At 44.2% G+C, this 16,431-nt stretch overlaps 2 protein-coding genes across 5 annotated transcripts in view; both read right to left on the minus strand.

The window, feature by feature from the left end:
* Positions 1-3,913, minus strand: part of LOC111846675 (transient receptor potential cation channel subfamily M member 7-like) — an 18,354-nt gene extending 14,441 nt beyond the window's left edge. Inside the window, exons 1-5 of one of the 2 annotated variants that reach the window (XR_002838925.2) lie at positions 2,929-3,913; positions 1,589-1,668; positions 677-715; positions 377-560; positions 66-279 (exon numbers count right to left, since the gene is read on the minus strand). Coding sequence is in view for 1 of the 2 variants with exons in the window: in XM_023817109.2 (XP_023672877.2) it covers positions 66-279; positions 377-560; positions 677-715; positions 1,589-1,668; positions 2,929-2,931 (520 nt within the window). In the remaining variant the exon portion in view is untranslated. The remainder of the gene's footprint in view (positions 1-65; positions 280-376; positions 561-676; positions 716-1,588; positions 1,669-2,928) is intronic. The other variant, XM_023817109.2, reaches the window with a different exon arrangement.
* Positions 3,914-5,243: 1,330 nt separating this feature from the next.
* On the minus strand, positions 5,244-15,592 carry LOC111846774 (signal peptide peptidase-like 2A). 3 transcript variants are annotated; one of them, XM_072698289.1, is made up of 17 exons: positions 15,385-15,590; positions 14,869-14,979; positions 13,915-14,097; positions 13,261-13,350; positions 12,953-13,086; positions 12,662-12,813; positions 12,462-12,558; positions 11,947-12,048; positions 11,642-11,723; positions 11,456-11,530; positions 11,158-11,214; positions 10,943-10,996; positions 8,855-8,948; positions 8,413-8,493; positions 8,100-8,260; positions 7,353-7,386; positions 5,244-5,591 (listed from the first exon to the last, which is right to left on the minus strand). In XM_072698289.1, exons 1-17 carry the CDS (start codon positions 15,433-15,435, stop codon positions 5,551-5,553), a joined length of 1,599 nt encoding a protein of 532 aa, XP_072554390.1. In that variant the 5' UTR covers positions 15,436-15,590; the 3' UTR covers positions 5,244-5,550. The 3 variants fall into 3 exon arrangements, with proteins under 3 accessions (XP_072554390.1, XP_072554389.1, XP_072554391.1); XM_072698288.1 differs by lacking the exon at positions 7,353-7,386 and having other exon boundaries at positions 15,385-15,592; XM_072698290.1 differs by lacking the exons at positions 7,353-7,386; positions 10,943-10,996.
* Positions 15,593-16,431: the final 839 nt, after the last annotated feature.

The raw sequence follows: 16,431 nt of genomic DNA on the forward strand, positions 1-16,431 counted from the left end.
GTCACGTAGCCCGAGGTCTGACAGACTGCAGGAGAGCCCTCAGCCAGCTCGACGGCCGTTCTTGCCTGTGTTCAGGCCACCGGTGAGGATCCAGGCCCCGGTGGAGGCCGCAGCTCGAACCAGGCCCTTGCCCACCACTTGCTTGATGCGAGGATGCAGGCCAAAGTTGCGTGCTCCGCCGTGGACAGAGATGACCATCTTCGGAAGCTCCATCTGCCACTCTCTGAGCAAGAGCTGAAACACCAACTCGGGTTTGGAGTCGTGAGACAGGCGTACGAACTGCCAGAGAAGAGAAGAGCACATTCACACTTGCGGAAACCTAGCGTGGCGTGGCGAGGATAGTTCGCGATACCGAGTCGGCGGAGCAGCCGGCCACCTTGGCTCTGTAGGTGTGAGAGGCCCCCTGGAAATTGAGCACGCCGTACGCATCGGTTGGCCGCTCCACGGTGTCCCTGCACACCGACCACTCCTGCTGTGTCTCCCTCTCCTCATCCAGGCTCCCGCCGCAAGGCATGGCGTCCGAGCCCACATGCTGTCGGGCCGGCCGGCCACAGTGGCACCTGCAGCACAGCATGGGGGTCAGAACTGAACTGTACAATGAAAAAAAACAAAGACTGAAATATAGTCTTTGAAAAAAACACTCTACTATTGCGCAAAAAAAACAGCACAGACTTACCGTAACAGCTGCTGGCAAATCTGACATCCTGGCAGACATCTGAAAAGAGACAGTGCAGCTCGGTCATGTGAACACACTGAAATGTCACACAGAAACACACACTGAAATGTCACACAGAAACACACACTGAAATGTCACACAGAAACACACACTGAAATGTCACACAGAAACACACACTGAAATGTCACACAGAAACACACACACTCACACACCGAAATGTCACACACAAACACACACACTCACACACCGAAATGTCACACACAAACACACACACTCACACACCGAAATGTCACACACAAACACACACACTCACACACCGAAATGTCACACACAAACACACACCGAAATGTCACACACACACACCAAAATGTCACACACAAACACACACACTCACACCCGAAATGTCCAAAAAGCCCGATCACACAACCGTTTATCCAATTCAGGGGTGCAATGATTTCTGGAAGCACAAGCCACAAGGCAGGAGACACACACACACACACACACCAAATCATACAATGAGAAATCAGTCTGTCAATAATACTGTCTAATACTGGCATTATTTTCTAACACCACTGATGTTATTCTTATTAAACAATCCAATAATACAACCTTTCTAACACCTTTGGGGATGTGTGTAAACCTTCTGAAGGGATCCATGTTCAGAAACGGTGGCCGTTCCCTTGATGGAATCCATCTTATCCAAGATGTTTAAGGTCCCTTAATTTCCCGCCAGCGTCAGTATCAATTGGAACCACCCCGATTAACTCTAGTTTCACCCCTGGCTGTCTCAGTTCATTTCAGACCTATTCATGGTCTATTGGGCAGTATTTAGGAATTTCAGGTACTTCATTTCCGGATGCCCCAGCTGAGGAGGCCGTGTCACTCGACGGCCGTCAGCAGCCAAACCCGTACCTGTGAGGTTCCTTGGAGACAGGAACGAAGCGCACACACTCCCGCTTTGTGAAAGTGCTTTCTATCCAGGAATTCAAGGACTGCAACAAAATGGGAGATGATTCAACCTCATTGCAACAGAAACCACAGTCGGTAAACAAACTCTGTGCCCTAGTAGGTCATTTAAGTCACCTTCATCCTGAGGAAAAGTGCAGGAACTGCGCTGTAAGCTAGCGGAGACAGAACATGCCAGAACTCGGCCTAAGACTGTCAGGAATGCGGAGACCTCACACAGAAACGTTACCTGAGGCACATTTGAGCACCCCTGGCGGATACATTTGAAGTGTCCCCACATCCCAACTTTGTACATACATACTGTGGCACACCTGCCCCAGTGCCTTGGTGTTGTGACAACCAGGATAAATATTACTGAGGATGGGTGTGGCTCTAAAACAACGTCGTATTAAACCAGATCAAAGCATATGTTGGCACCATGAACTATTTTTCCTTTGTCGCACGATCATAAATAAATTAATAAATAAACAAGCGCGTGTGTGTTTATATGTGTGTGTGTGTGTTTGTGTATGTTCACGTTGAAACTGCAAAATCAGCAAGTTCTATTGGCTCGTGAATTCGTCTATTTTCAAGAGGGAAAAGTGTATCATTCTTGCTTTCATTGGACGCAAAAATAAAAATAATTACAAAATGTCCCTGCTGACATGGTGAAGTTCCGATTTGGCCCTCCACAGAAAATGCAGTCCTGCATTTAACTGTACTGACACTTGCAACGACATTTAATGTTCAGTGTCCACCACACCCCCACGCACTAAAAAGCAAGAGAACAAATAAAAAATATAAAACTATACGTTGGTACCTGACAAGAACTTATTTAAAGTTTCATTTTCTACTGCAAACTGTCCAAAACATTCCTTATTAATACATAAAAGATTGCACTGTATGATTATTTAGTATGTAGGATATAAGTTATAACAATTTTTAAAGGATTTGTCACAACAGACAGGGGAACAGCGAAATTTACTGCGGGAAAATCGACTTCAATGGACCTGAGCCAACTAATTACTAACTAGGTATATTTAACTTCTATGTCTTTCTAGACAATCACGTCATTTTTAAATGTATTAACTGATAGGCCTAATTAAATGTCTAACTTATGCCTTCGTAACTTAAGATCCATGATCAAATCTGAAAGTCATACGATGAACTGCATTTCACCGTCCTTAAGCCTTCAGCCCACGAAAGCAGCTACGCGGGCGGCTTCTCCTGCACCAGTGGCGTGTTCAGCTCGGTCCCGGGGCAGATCGACGCGCAGACCCTGGGCAGATCGCCGTTCAGACCCTTACCATTCTCTCGGCAGCGGAGTCGGAGGTGCGGAGCCGCCTTGTGGCTTTCAGCCATGTGTGAAGGGGACAGCCAGGGCGACAGGGTGAAGCAGAGCCTTTGACGCGCAAGCGGCAGCCCGCTTCTAAACGCGGCTGTTTTGAGAGCGAGATGGTTCCGTAAGTCACATGAGCGGGGTGGGGATCGAGGCAGATAAAGGGACCCCGCTGCCCCGCGTTATTACAGAGGTGTCCGGCGCGTCACCCAGCTGTGCATTTAAATTAGGCCAAATAGCGAGTATTTCAGGGGAAAAAACATGCCTTTCCTTTAAGTTGTGTGTATTAAAAAAACAAATGTTATTGAACACCGGGCGCAATTACGCGAAGAATAAACGCCGGAGTAGCAATATAGAAAGAGTTAATACAGTTAAAATAGATCCCCGTTTAATCCGTTAATATATTATAGGATAGGCTGCATCCAAAACACACCATGTCTGTAGGACTACTATATATTTTTTAGTCCGTTCGATGAATACGTAAATACAAGGTACTCGTTACAATGCAGCTAAGTAAACATGGGGGGCGGCATATTCACTACGACCAATACCCCGGTAAGTATTGCGTACTTAGCCCAATTTGTAGGGGCGCCAGGGTCTGACCCGCCTCCAAAACTAGAATAAAAAAAAAAACCTCACGATAGCACGCCCTGACGTGCTGACGTGTCACAGTACAAATGCGTGTACAGTCCTGGCCAAAAGTTTTGAGAGTGACACAAGTATTGGTTTTCACGAAGTTTGCCTATACTCCAGAAGAGTATACTGGAGACTTCGCCACTGGAGAAGGAGAAGTTGCTTTCGGAGGATGTTTTGATACCATTCTTTATTAATTAGGCAAATCTGTGAGTGATCCCACTTCCTTGGCTGAGAAGCAACCCCACACATAAATGGTCTCAGGATGCTTCATTGTTGGCATGACACAGGACTGATGGTAGTGCTCACCTTTTCTCCTCCAGACAATCTTCCCCCCCCCCCCCCCCCCCAATACCCCAACCAATTGGAAAGGAGATTCAGAGAAAATGACTTTAACACAGTCCTCAGCAGTCCAATACCTTTTGCAGAATATCAGTCTGTCCCTGATGTTTTCCTTGGAGAGAAGTGGCTTCTTTGCTGTCCTTCTTGACACCAGGCCATCCTCCAAAAGTCTTCACCTCACTGTGCGTGCAGATGCACTCACACCTGCCTGCTGCCGTTCCTGAGCAAGCTCTGCACTGGTGCTGCCCCGATCCTGCAGCTGCATCAACTTTAGGAGACGGTCTTGGCACTTGCTGGACTCTCTTGGGCACCCTGAAGCCTTCTTCACAAAAATCAAATCTCTCTCCTTGAAGTTCTTGATCATCCAATAAATGGTTGATTTAGGTGCAATCTTACTAGCTGCAATATCCTTGCCTGTGAAGCCCTTTCTGTGCAAAGCAATTCCTTGCAGGTAACCATGGTTAACAGAGGAAGAACAATGATTTCAAGCACCATCCTCCTTTTAAAGCATCCAGTCTGCTATTCTAACTCAGTCAGCATGACAGAGTGATCTCCAGCCTTGTCCTCATCAACACTCTCACCTGTGTTACTGAGAGAATCACTGAAAGGATGCCAGCAGGTCCTTTTGTGGCAGGGCTGAAATGTTCAAAATGGGTTTTTTGGGATTAAGTTCATTTTCATGACGAAAAGGGACTTTGCGATTAATTGCGATTCACCTGATCACTCTTCATAACATTCTGGAGTGTAGGCAAATCGCCACCATGATTACCGAGGCAGCAGACTTTGGGAAAATCAATATTTGTGTCATTCTCAAAACGTTTGCCCACTGCTGTATATCCCTCCCCCCCCCCAACCCCACTTCTGTATCGGCGAACGCTAGAGAAGGTGGTGAGGGGCTGCGCCGGAACACCCAGCGCCGGAACAGGCAGCGGCCTGCAGGAGCAGCTTCTCATGCGTCACTTAACAGAATCATGGGAACTGCTGTAGGAGGGATGGGGCCTTTATGCAGAATACTGGAGAAAAAAAACCCACAAATTCCTGTGCAGGGTCAATGTATCTGTCACGTGGCCTAAGAACATTTTCCTGTCGCTCATTGAATGTTACTAATAAGCCATCACTATGGGAACATAGTAAGTACTGAACACTGTTAGTACGTCTTGGTGATTATGTAACAGATTAAAATGTTAATGTAAATTAATCTGTAGGTACAATATGATGCTAAACTTAAGGTAGGTACACAAACCTCTAACGACAAAGAGTTAGAAAAAAAATAACAGCAGTGTGCAGTTTACAAAAACAACCAACAGGTGCATAAAGTGTTTTTTAATCATATTGTCAGTAAAATTAAAATACAGTCCAAGGGATAAGTTTACAGTTGTGTTACCCAACATGCTTTAATAATCTGAATTCTCACAGAAGAAATAATTATATTCACCTGAATTCTCACACCAAAATATTAACCAAAGGAAAATCAGTGGAGTGCAGTATTGAAAAAAATACTGGGCTAGACAAGCAATCATAAAAAGGCATTTTCTGTGTTCATCTGCAAAATGTAAACTTCCAGTTACGTAAAAACTAATGGTTTTGAAAAGGAGGGGAGGAGTTTTTAGAAAACTCAGCATTTTCTTCCAATGCTGTCATGTTCAGATCTTCCATCTGGGGGAGAGAGAGACAGGATTACCAAACAAAACAAAAACACAAACCCACACAACAAAGGGGAAACACGAGACAGAAGTGGGCCTGGGTGGGTTTTAGGATGTCCTGTCAGTTAGGCTTGCTGTGTGTAGTTAGTTTTCTGCAGTGTCTCTAAGAGTGAGAGCTCAGCTCTTGCATGGTTGTTTTTTAAACAGCCTTGGCTTCAACTGGAGTCACTTATCAGCTCATCACGCCACTGCGGGTTGCCCATTTCCTGAAAGACGTCAACGGTGACGAGCACGGCAGTGAGGCACTCCGCATGCAAGTGGCTGGAGAAACTACAAAGAAACACTCTGCCGTTTGCACTGAACCCAGACACCACGGCTGCTTTTACATATTTACATTTTATTTATTAAAACTAATATATTTAGCACACATTTTTTTATCCAAAGTGATGGACGTTTTCTGAGAAAGCGGGGTCAATCCCTGGAGTGATTGGGGTTAAGGGCCTTGCTCAGGTACCCAATGATGAAATCACTCTGCCAACTCAGGGATTTGAACCAGCAAGCTTCCAATCACAGAGACAGCATCCTAACCTACTGAACCACACGCCACCCGCCAGGGAGCTATCAGGAATTTTTGGGTTGCTATTCTCCACCCATTCTATCTAGGATTACCGAGACAGGCCTATAATGCATTAATGAATACTTTGGAGCTTTCACACCAAAATTCCAGAACCTGGTTCCTTGTTTCAAGTTTCTGGGCTGTAATGGCTGGGAACACGTGTAGTTCTGGGACACAATTGTGTTTAGCTTCCACACCGCACAACAGGAACCGGGATCATTATGCTAAATAAGCATGGGAGACACAAAAAGCTTGTAGGTTAAATTTAACACGTAATTTCATAAGAAACTACATCACAAACCCCAAAACAATGGAGGATGAACAAGTCGTTGTTAGTTTCTTGTTATTAGGGGAATCAATCGCGATCAAAGTAGGACAGTCTTTAATTTATATTTTATTTATACGATCTGCAACATGTTTAAAATTAATTATTAATTCTGGCCATAGAATAAAAAATGACAACATAACTGCCTCTGAGAAATCCCTGAGGTGTGAACACGGTTTCCTGGTTTCAGAAAATTGGTTTTAGTTCCTGAAAAAAGTTCCTGTGATGTGACAGATGAGTCTTCCATTACTTCAGGGGAGCTGAGGCACAATGTGGATAGCACAACCTAAACTGTCACAGGGTAACCCATTTTCAGCGCAGCATCTGCATGCAATGCTATACCGTCTGCACTGTTGCTGCGGCAACAGCCAAATCAAAATACTATCAGGAATAGATTTTTTTTTTTTTTTTTTTTTATAAATGTACTTAAAAAAAAGTATGAGCGTGAGCTAAAGCAGAAGAATTGAAATAGTTGAGAGGAAGAGCTAAACCAAGACAGAGACTTCATGTCAACTTACAGGAAAGACAATGATTTTTAATCACCCAAAGCAGCTTTCATAATGAATCCACATGTAGTTGTTCTAATTTTGTGGACACTGGAGTAGTGAGATTTTAGACTATAATAACATCTATAGCAACAAGCCAATCAATGCAAGAGTGACCCACTAACTCCATTTAACCATAAGGCCAACCCCCCCCCCCCCCCATGAAGGTATGAAAGTTGCTGAAGGATTTTTTTTAACCAGTAAGAATGAGACAGGCACACACACATGGAGACAGATGGTCAGATGGTGGTGGATCCAATTATATCAGGATCAATATCTATAGCACACCTGGCAATAATGGGTCCCTTGATGTATCCAACACCTGTTGGAAATGAAGTTACATTATGACAACACAAAACACCAAATACACAAACCTGTCTACATGTCAGAGTCCATTACAAATCCTGATCCAAGTTTCCTTTAAAACGGGATCATGTATAATGTACATTTAGAATGGTCTATAACAACAACAGTAATAACATCTTTTATATGACTAATGTTTTGACAGTGTTTCTAAGAACATTTCGGTCTGACTCAAAACTACAGGGCTAATAATTAATTCACTTTTGTAACAAGTTATGACTTTTTTTGTAGCCATTATTCAAACTAAAGGATTACTAAATTTATTCTGTGAACATATTTTATTAATAGACCTATGCAGTTTATTTTTTTGAATTCTCTGTTTTAGATTTTATAGCAAAGACATGTCATGTGATTTGAACTACACAAAGCATTCAGGCTTCACCGAGAGCTTTACTAAAAATGATAAAGAGCTCACTGCAGCTCAGGTGGGATCAGGAGAATAAACGTTCCTTAATAATATGACTCCATCACTTTGAAAAGCTGGCTGAAGTAACAGGCCCCATTGTGATGCATACATGTTTCACCCTTTCCTGTAATCCAATACTGATAACATAAAATAATTCTTCTATTGTAATCTCTTCTTTACAGTTCTGCTTTCTGAATGCACATTACGATTTGAATGCCAAAATCAGTACCCCCCCCCCCCCCCCAACTCTGAAGTTCTTCCCTTACTTCATATACAGTGCCAGCCCAGAAGCGCTTCATTTCCCCACGTCGCCAGGCAACTGCGGCACTGGTGAGCAGCGTGAAAGGCACGAGGTACAGAAGGGCTGGCTGGCCCATTTGGGACAGGATCATGACCACAAAAGTCACAACCATGCCCAAGAAGTAGGCTGGGGAGACAGAGCAACACACAAATTATACTCATGTTACCAGCAATTGCCTTTGTTTAGCAGACCTTAGCTAGCAAATATTGCAGACATGTGTAATGCACAAGCCTCCACTGATGTCCATGATATGATATCACGGGCCTGGCGTACTGTACCTATAGTGCAGGACATGAAATAGATCCTCTTGGGGCTGCTGGTCCACACATCAAACCTGTGGCAGTATGCCACCAACAAGCCTGTCTCGACAACCAATGGGAGCATGTCACAACAGCATCATCAAAGCACGGCAAACAGAGCCAAGCTTAGGGTACAAACTATCAGTATTATTCAGAAGTCTGTGAGCTTCAACCTTAAAGCAATTCCTGTTAATGCAAATGGAGCTTTACTGAAGACATGTCCAGACAAATACCGGCTAGGGCTGAGCAAGTTGCAGTTTTGAACTCTGCAATTGAAGGGATACTTTTCATAGGCGACCCTGGGAAATAGCTCAGAATTGAATTCCTGCTCATGAATAATCATGGGTCTTCACAAGACTGCAACGCTAACCAACACTTCCCCTGCCCCATCAGCAAGGCCGCGGCGTCAGCGTCGGATCACCTGGAACGATAATGTCTCCATATCCCAGTATGGAGAACTGCATCATGCACAGGTTTGGCGCCAAAAACCGCGGCACTCGCATGACCACAGGTATCTGCAAGACAGCACAGGTGTGTGAGAAGGTCCGGAGGAGCAGACGTGTGCGAGGTTCTCTGGCTTAAAGGCAATAGTGTGGTAGAAGGACATCAAGCCATAGAATGGTTAGAAGGACAGAAGCATTGGGAGAAAGAGGTGCCCGTCACCCTGGGAGTGGCATAGCATGCATGAGATTAGACACATGATCACGACAATGTCTCAAAGTGGGTATAAAAGGTGACTTCAAAACACCGTAGGCCTGCGAAGCAATGGATTTTTCCTCTTGCTATAGTTACCTGCTGGCCCTGAAACAAAGTTCACTCAGAAAAGGGTTGTTCTTTTTCCTGTTCTCACTTTCTGTCCACCATTTTCTTTCTGTTGTCGGTCACCCAGACTGAAGTCTCTCAGGCTATATGGTTAAATAGCTCTTTTTGCAAGACTTTAAAGCTGAAGAGCTCTTGTTGCCGCACTGTTGGGTTAGGGTTGCAAAAGGGCGAAAAATCTCTAAATTTCCAGAAACTTTCCATGGGAAGTTAAGCTAGGGAATTTTGGAAATCTTGCATGCCTGTGACCCACATTGACATTTGCTGATGAGATATGCACATTAGCAGAAAAATATTAGCAAGTGCTCTGAGCACAGTGGATAAACATAGACAATCTGACAGCAATCATGTAGAATGTTTATCATTTGTCCAACTTCATCGCTATGGTTGAAAAAGTGAAATTTAAGAAATGAAACTTTTAGTCGGCATTTTTGCCACAAAGAACAAAACAACACTTTAGCATGTGGTTGTGTTTACATATGGCCATGTCCCAGTTATACTGATGGGTGTGTTCCATTTCAACTGTTTTGACGGTGCTTGACATCAAACAGGCATATGCAAACTTTTGTGAATAAATTCTGCAAAAATATCAAGTAAATGACTTTCTACTGAATAAATCTGGTTAACTAAGATTATGCTGGAAGATGTTTTTTCCCCCATCTACATTTAAGTTCCCTGTTATAGGCTGACCAGCAATTTTGCAAATATCCAGCTTATTCCCATATATTTTCTTGAATTCCCATGGAAAATTCCCAGAATTTTGCAACCCTATGAAGGGTTGATGATTGCTTGTTGCTAGGTTCTACGGGTGAAGAGCACTCATTGGTGTGTTTAACATCTAGAGTTATCTGCACAAACTGATTACAACTCCCGATATCCTGCTCCACTTCCTCAATGAAACAACTACCATCTTCAAGTTCCCTCCCTACTGCATCTAGCCGTTACCATTTCCAGGGATTTATTTAAAGCCAAGCTGCAACTGCCGTAAGGCGGCAGCCTCAAACTACCTGACAGGTCTGCAGTGGAAGCTAATGACAAACGGCAAGCCCACCATTGTGCAACCAGGCCAATGATGTTCCCACACTTTATGCACGAAGAAGTGACAGGTTTTTATCATCAGTGATCTATTGTTATCTAGACTGGTGGTCAGAGGTGGAAAGTTCAGGTCCAGAAACTACAAATCCAGACCAAGATTTAATTTCAACCAACCAGTTGAGTATAAAGAGTTAGTCACAGAGTACTCAACTGGCTGGCTGAAACAAAACCTTGGACTGGATTTGTACATTCTGGACCTGAACTTTCCACCTCTGCTGGTGGTCACCACATTATTTACACATATTCAGCAGGTTACTCATCCATCTTACACAGTGTCCTTTACACCTACTAATTTTCCTTAAAGGAGAAACCTGCTGCAATTACAAAATATATGATACATTTACCAGAATCTTAGAGAAGCAGAATGGATATCCGATTCAGGGAGTCAGCTGCAGGACATTTCAGTTGACACGCAAAGATCCCACACTACTTCAAACTACCTCTTTCCAGCAAATAGTCACATGGGGAAGGATAGCAACGGACAGACAGCACGCCCATGGCTGTGGAGGAGTCTGCCCTGGGGTGATGGCCTAGACTGGTGGCTATTGGCTGCCACTCCCACCCCCAGAGAAGAGAGCTAAAAGCTGGGCCTTACTTTCTCAAAGGGGGCTGTGGGCTCAGCAGGAACCGTCACCATCTTTCCTCCACTCTAGGATCAAACCCAAGTGAGACATGTGAACAAAGCAAAGGCCTGATACAGGGGTTAAGCGTGGTTTGCGCTTGCATTGTCTCTTCAACCAGAGCATGTTTGCCAAGAGGATTAAAAAAATAATAATAATGAAAAAAATAAGACAACTCTGAAATAGTCACCTTTTCTGCAATAGATCCTGGACCCAAGGCAACTTCTACCATGATGCTCTGGCCATCCTACGGCACAGAAAATCGGAAGATGAATAAAATCACAAAGGTGAGAGAAGCACTGCTTCAGGGCTAGCCCACCTAGCCTCCAGGCAATTAGGTGATATTTATTGTTTTACGAAAGCAATTCTTCTTGTGTCTCAGTGGATCGTGGAGGCCACTGCAGGCAACCTAATCTTACAGAAACTAAAAAAGTAGATGTCAGTTTGTGAATAACCAATGTCAATGTGGAAACGATGTGGCCACTCACCTTTGTCAAAAAAGGCGTGATGAAGACGAAGAAGACGTCATAGATGAGGAGCAGACTGAGAAGGATCACACAGATCTAAAAACAGCAACCTGGTAAAGGCTCCAGTAGGCACAGTGGGCTCCTCAAACATTCAGTAATAAGCTTCGAAATGGGAAACCAGACATCCCCATTACAACCAAAACTCACTTTAAAGTTGGACACATTGATCGTCTTCATGAAATTCAGACAGAAAGCAATTCCTAATAAATCTTGCAGAATCCAAATCCATCTGAAACAAAAAGCGTTTCATGGCATGCTTCATTTTCCTCTGCATAAATAATATTCCTAGTCATAAAAGCAAAAAACGTCATGATTAACTTAATTGTGTTGTATGCCTTCCAGGTGACAACCTGACTGCATTTCTAAAACTCAGGCAGGCAGCTTTTCGATGGCCGTCTGCAGGAAGTTAGCCCAAGAGGAACAGCAACATGTTTTCTTTGCCCCGTCGGTACCTGTCCTCGTTCCGATACACTCCCCACAGCACTGCTACGGTGATGCAGAGGGCAGCCAACAACAAGCTCCTCCCAGACCATCCCTTACCCAGACAGGAGAAACTGTGGAAGAAAATTACATGTCCACATCAAAAGGTGGGCAAGTCCAGGTCCAGAGCCTTAAAGTCCAGACCAAGATTCTGTTTCAACCAACCAGTTGAGTACTCTGTAACCATGACTCTTTAAACTCAACTGGCTGGTTGAAAAACTTGAAAACTGAAAATCTTGGTCTGGATATTCACTCTCTGGACCTGAATTGTGAACATTGTGAAAATTGTAGAAAGGGAGGTTCATCAAGTGAGGTCAGTCTGCAGAAGGAGGAGGAGATTCATCTCTATGCTTTGTCAATTCAGGCTATTTAACATCTAAATAAGGAATCTGAACATGATTTTCACAATGTGGCAGAATGACAGGGATACTGAGAAACGTTCCAGCAGTAGGGAGGGGTGAGATCCTTCTGCCCAGGTCCTGCATACCTGAGGGTCGCACAGCCAAGCTTCTCCATGATGGCGTCAAGACAGCTGTACAGGGCTGTTGCGGAGGCCACGCAGAAGATGACTATGATGACGTACACTGGAACACAAACGGGGTCAAAAGTCAAGAGGAAGGGCTCGGTGGGACACACTGACTGGTTTACCCAGCTTGGCGGCACACGTTACTGAGCCCAGCCACTTACCGAGATAAGCATAGAAGAAATACATGAGAACCAGCATCACACACATGAATGCCACGAACATGATGACTTTGAGCGGGGAATAGAGAGATAGATCGCCGCTGTCAGTCCTTCCTCTGGAATCTCCACCCATTGGGGCAGTATTCAACTTTTCCCTGAAAAGATCACAACATGCATGGTTCACAGAAGGACCTCGTGCATGAAGTCGGCATGTTGCCGTCTTAGACTACGGCCAAAGCTGACCGCTAGAATTCCCGACTGCCTGTCTTCGGTGGCTGGTGGACAGTGTTTCACCTCTCAGCAGCTCCGCTCCAGAATCCTCCCATTCCCACAGTGAACATGCTGATGAACAGTATGGCCAAGATGCTGAAGTCAAATACAGGCGTTGGTGGGGCATACAGTTTCACAGACATACTGTTCCCAAAGGTCTGTAAGCAAACTGAGATTCAGCAGGTGCAAAGGTGGCCGATTCAAATGGCAAATACGTTACTCAAAGTTTCACTGAAATATGTACATTGTATAAATACAAAAATCTGAATTTATTACTTACCCATGTGAGACAGCACTGCACGATAAACATATGATTATGCAGAGGAGATTACCTTGTATGCATCTTCCATGTCTCTGTATCGCATGAGTGCCACAGGAATTTTGACTTGACCATATTCTGTGACGTTGACAAAAGGAGTTACCTGTAGCAGCCAAAAAAAGGCATCGGGTCAATGCTTGTTTGCAAACTCAACATGCTGCAAGGGCCTCCATTAGCGGAGTCTGGCTAATGCTGGTTACAGTCCGTCATAAGCGGCATGCTAACTCATGTGAGACGACATCATCCCAGTGGGTATGACCTGAGGGAAGCAGACACAGCCTCTGCAACTTAGTCACCCCGCGGCATTTATAGGGCCAGGAAATTATAGGGGTGTTTATTGCTACAGATACACAACCGAACTCGGTGGTACAGAACATGGGATTTAGTTCAATGTTACATTTTTAGATTTTTAAATTTTAGAAATAAGCGTCCTACAGGTTGTGTTATTCAGCCGTTAACTGACACATCACCTTTGATTCTGTTCCTATCCGTCTTTGTGTATGCAGCACTAATAATTTGAAAGCAAATTTTGTTTTCCTTACTGCACTGAAACAGTACTGAACAGTGACTCAAAATTGAGGTGTGTACCAAACTGTGAATCTGTGCACAGTTACACCCCTAATATATATTCCATAAATATTACTCAAAGGAGCACAGGTCCAGGTACCAAAGGTTCGTCGCTTGCAATGAGGATGGTGGTGGCTCCCGAGTCCTGAGCCACCTGGGCCTTCTGGCCGAAAGTACAGTTGCCCCTCATGACAACCACCGCTTTCCCCTTCAGCTCATTGGGTCGTACATCAGAGCTACTGCACAGGAAGCTGGACGACAGGTTCACCAGCTGGTAATCAATCTGCAAGCATCACGAACACAAAGAGTGCTTCAGCAACCTGGCCTCAGCTCTATCTATGGCATGGGACCCCTGCTCGGGTCCTGGAGAGCTACTGTCCAGCAGGTTTTCTATCCGACCTGATGAGTTACACCTGTTCTCAGGTAAATACCAGGAAAGAGTGTGACTCATCAGAAGCCAGGTAGGTTAGAAAAACCTACTGGATTGTAGCTCCCCAGTCTGGAGTTAGAGAGGTCTGAGGTAGGGAAATTCCCAGCTATCAAGCGGTAAGCAAGTGGTTCGCACTGAACCCGGCATATGGAAAGATGAGGAACTGAAATTTCCGTGCTACAAAAATCAGGTCATGGGTAGTTAGTGTCATCCTTTATCTTCATACTTCTTTATTGTCCTGGCATTTTACTAATGGACAGCAGCTGATATAGAGAGTAAGTAATAAACTTGTGTTCCAAGCATAGCAGGTTCACATTCCAAACTTCCCGTTTTATTAAGTAGGTGTAAGTAACTTAAAAATAGGTTCTGATAGAATTTTGTATATTGTAGATTGTAAAAATGAGACAAAAAGTCTTCTTAGAGACTATATAACGTTTTAGAAACTTGTCAATAGTTGTAGATGTGTCATATGCGCTCTACAACAGGTTACTACCAAGTTTGACACAAGTTTTCATAAATATCACTTACAGGTTGACAGGCAGGTTGTTACACGTAGAAATACAACGGGGTAAATTGGTTTGTATAAATGTATCAGCTTACAAGCTGTAGCAGAATAATACTTACGGCGTCATTCAGAGACACTGAAATACTAGAAAAGGAGGAATTGTAGACAAGGCAGTACTCTTTTTCCTGAGATCCACCAGAGACGTGTAAAATCCCCTCCTGGCAGTTCACCTGAAAACGACAAAACGTATAAAATGTCACGCTTATAACTGACCATTAATGACAACGCCGACGTGAATTACTGATGACTGTATATTAACCACAAAAAGCGTCGTGTTGGTACAAAGAGCTTTAAAAAGAAACTTTTGTTAAAGGGGCAAAGTGACAGCCAGAAAAATAAGCTTACGTAAAATAAGTAAAAGTAGAAAGAGACACACGACGATTCCCGGTTTCCTGGTGAGCTACTGTATCGGAATTAAAGCCCCATGTTTGTTTACGGACTGGCTGTTTTATCATGAACACCACGTAATGCCCGACAAACTTCAGGCAAACGAGTGTCGACTATGTCTGAAGTATAAAAAAAAATTCTTTAAACCTAAATCCGCTGGCGACAGGCCCTGCAGCCGACGGACTTACCTGTAAAAACGCGAAAAGAGCGCAGATGAATATGGTGAGTTTTCTTGCCATGTCTGTACCATGGCCCGCAGTGCCAGTTCCGTGATTGCGTCTCGCGCCGGCGAACACTGCCGAGCACTTTCGGTTTCGGCTCGTTCTCGTCCCCGTTGTCTAGTCCTTTCTCACGTGAACGCGCCTCACTTCCTGTTCCGGCGCGTTATTCACCCCGTCAGGCATTTTCCTAATGTAGGATCGCGGAGATTTAACGCAAAATTTTCAAATTTACAGCCGCTTTCCCGCAAATGGCTACATCAACAGATCGTATCGCAGTGAACATTAGTGTCTGTTTTTGCTGTCCTACGTGGCGGGAAAGATAAGCATAGCAAACATAGTGGAGGCAAACTGTTTTGCATGTTCTTCCCATGTCGTTGTGGGTTTTCTTCTGAGTACCGGTTTCCCCACAGAACAAAAGCATACTGCAGGTGTGCATGTGTGAGTGACTAGTGTGTGAGTGTGCCCTGCCATGGTTTGGCGCCCAGGGGCGTCGCACCCGTGGGGGATGTGGGTGTTTTAACACCCACACTTTTCCCGGTGAGAGTGAGAGTTTTCCCGCAGTTTTGAACAAACGCCTTCGCATTCGCTCCTCCGTTTCTCTGGCAGCTCTGTGTCTACGCTCGCTTCAGTTCTCCTCTCCCCTCCCTCTCAAACATGACACCGGCTGATGATTGGCTGTTCTGCCTTAAGTCTTGCCTCTCTTGGTGTGTTAGATTTATCGGTCAGCTCGTGCAAAGGAGGCGGGAACTTATGGTTATGATTATTTACATCTCCGTTTTCCAGGTACTTTCCCAGATAGCAATCGTTATTGATTCAACATTAAATTATGGTCAGAAAGTTTGTTTTGTGGTTGAAGTTACAACTTCAACTTTAAATCAAAATTTTTACAACAACAACAATTTCTATGTTGAAAATGAGCCATTGAATCAATGTTGACTAAGGGTCCTGTTTTCAACATTGAAACTTTGGAATACGTTATACCCATAGCAGAGAAGCAGAATCACTTCCTTGTTT

Source organism: Paramormyrops kingsleyae, chromosome 13 (genome assembly GCF_048594095.1).
Source record: "Paramormyrops kingsleyae isolate MSU_618 chromosome 13, PKINGS_0.4, whole genome shotgun sequence".
Taxonomy (NCBI): Eukaryota; Metazoa; Chordata; class Actinopteri; order Osteoglossiformes; family Mormyridae; genus Paramormyrops; species Paramormyrops kingsleyae.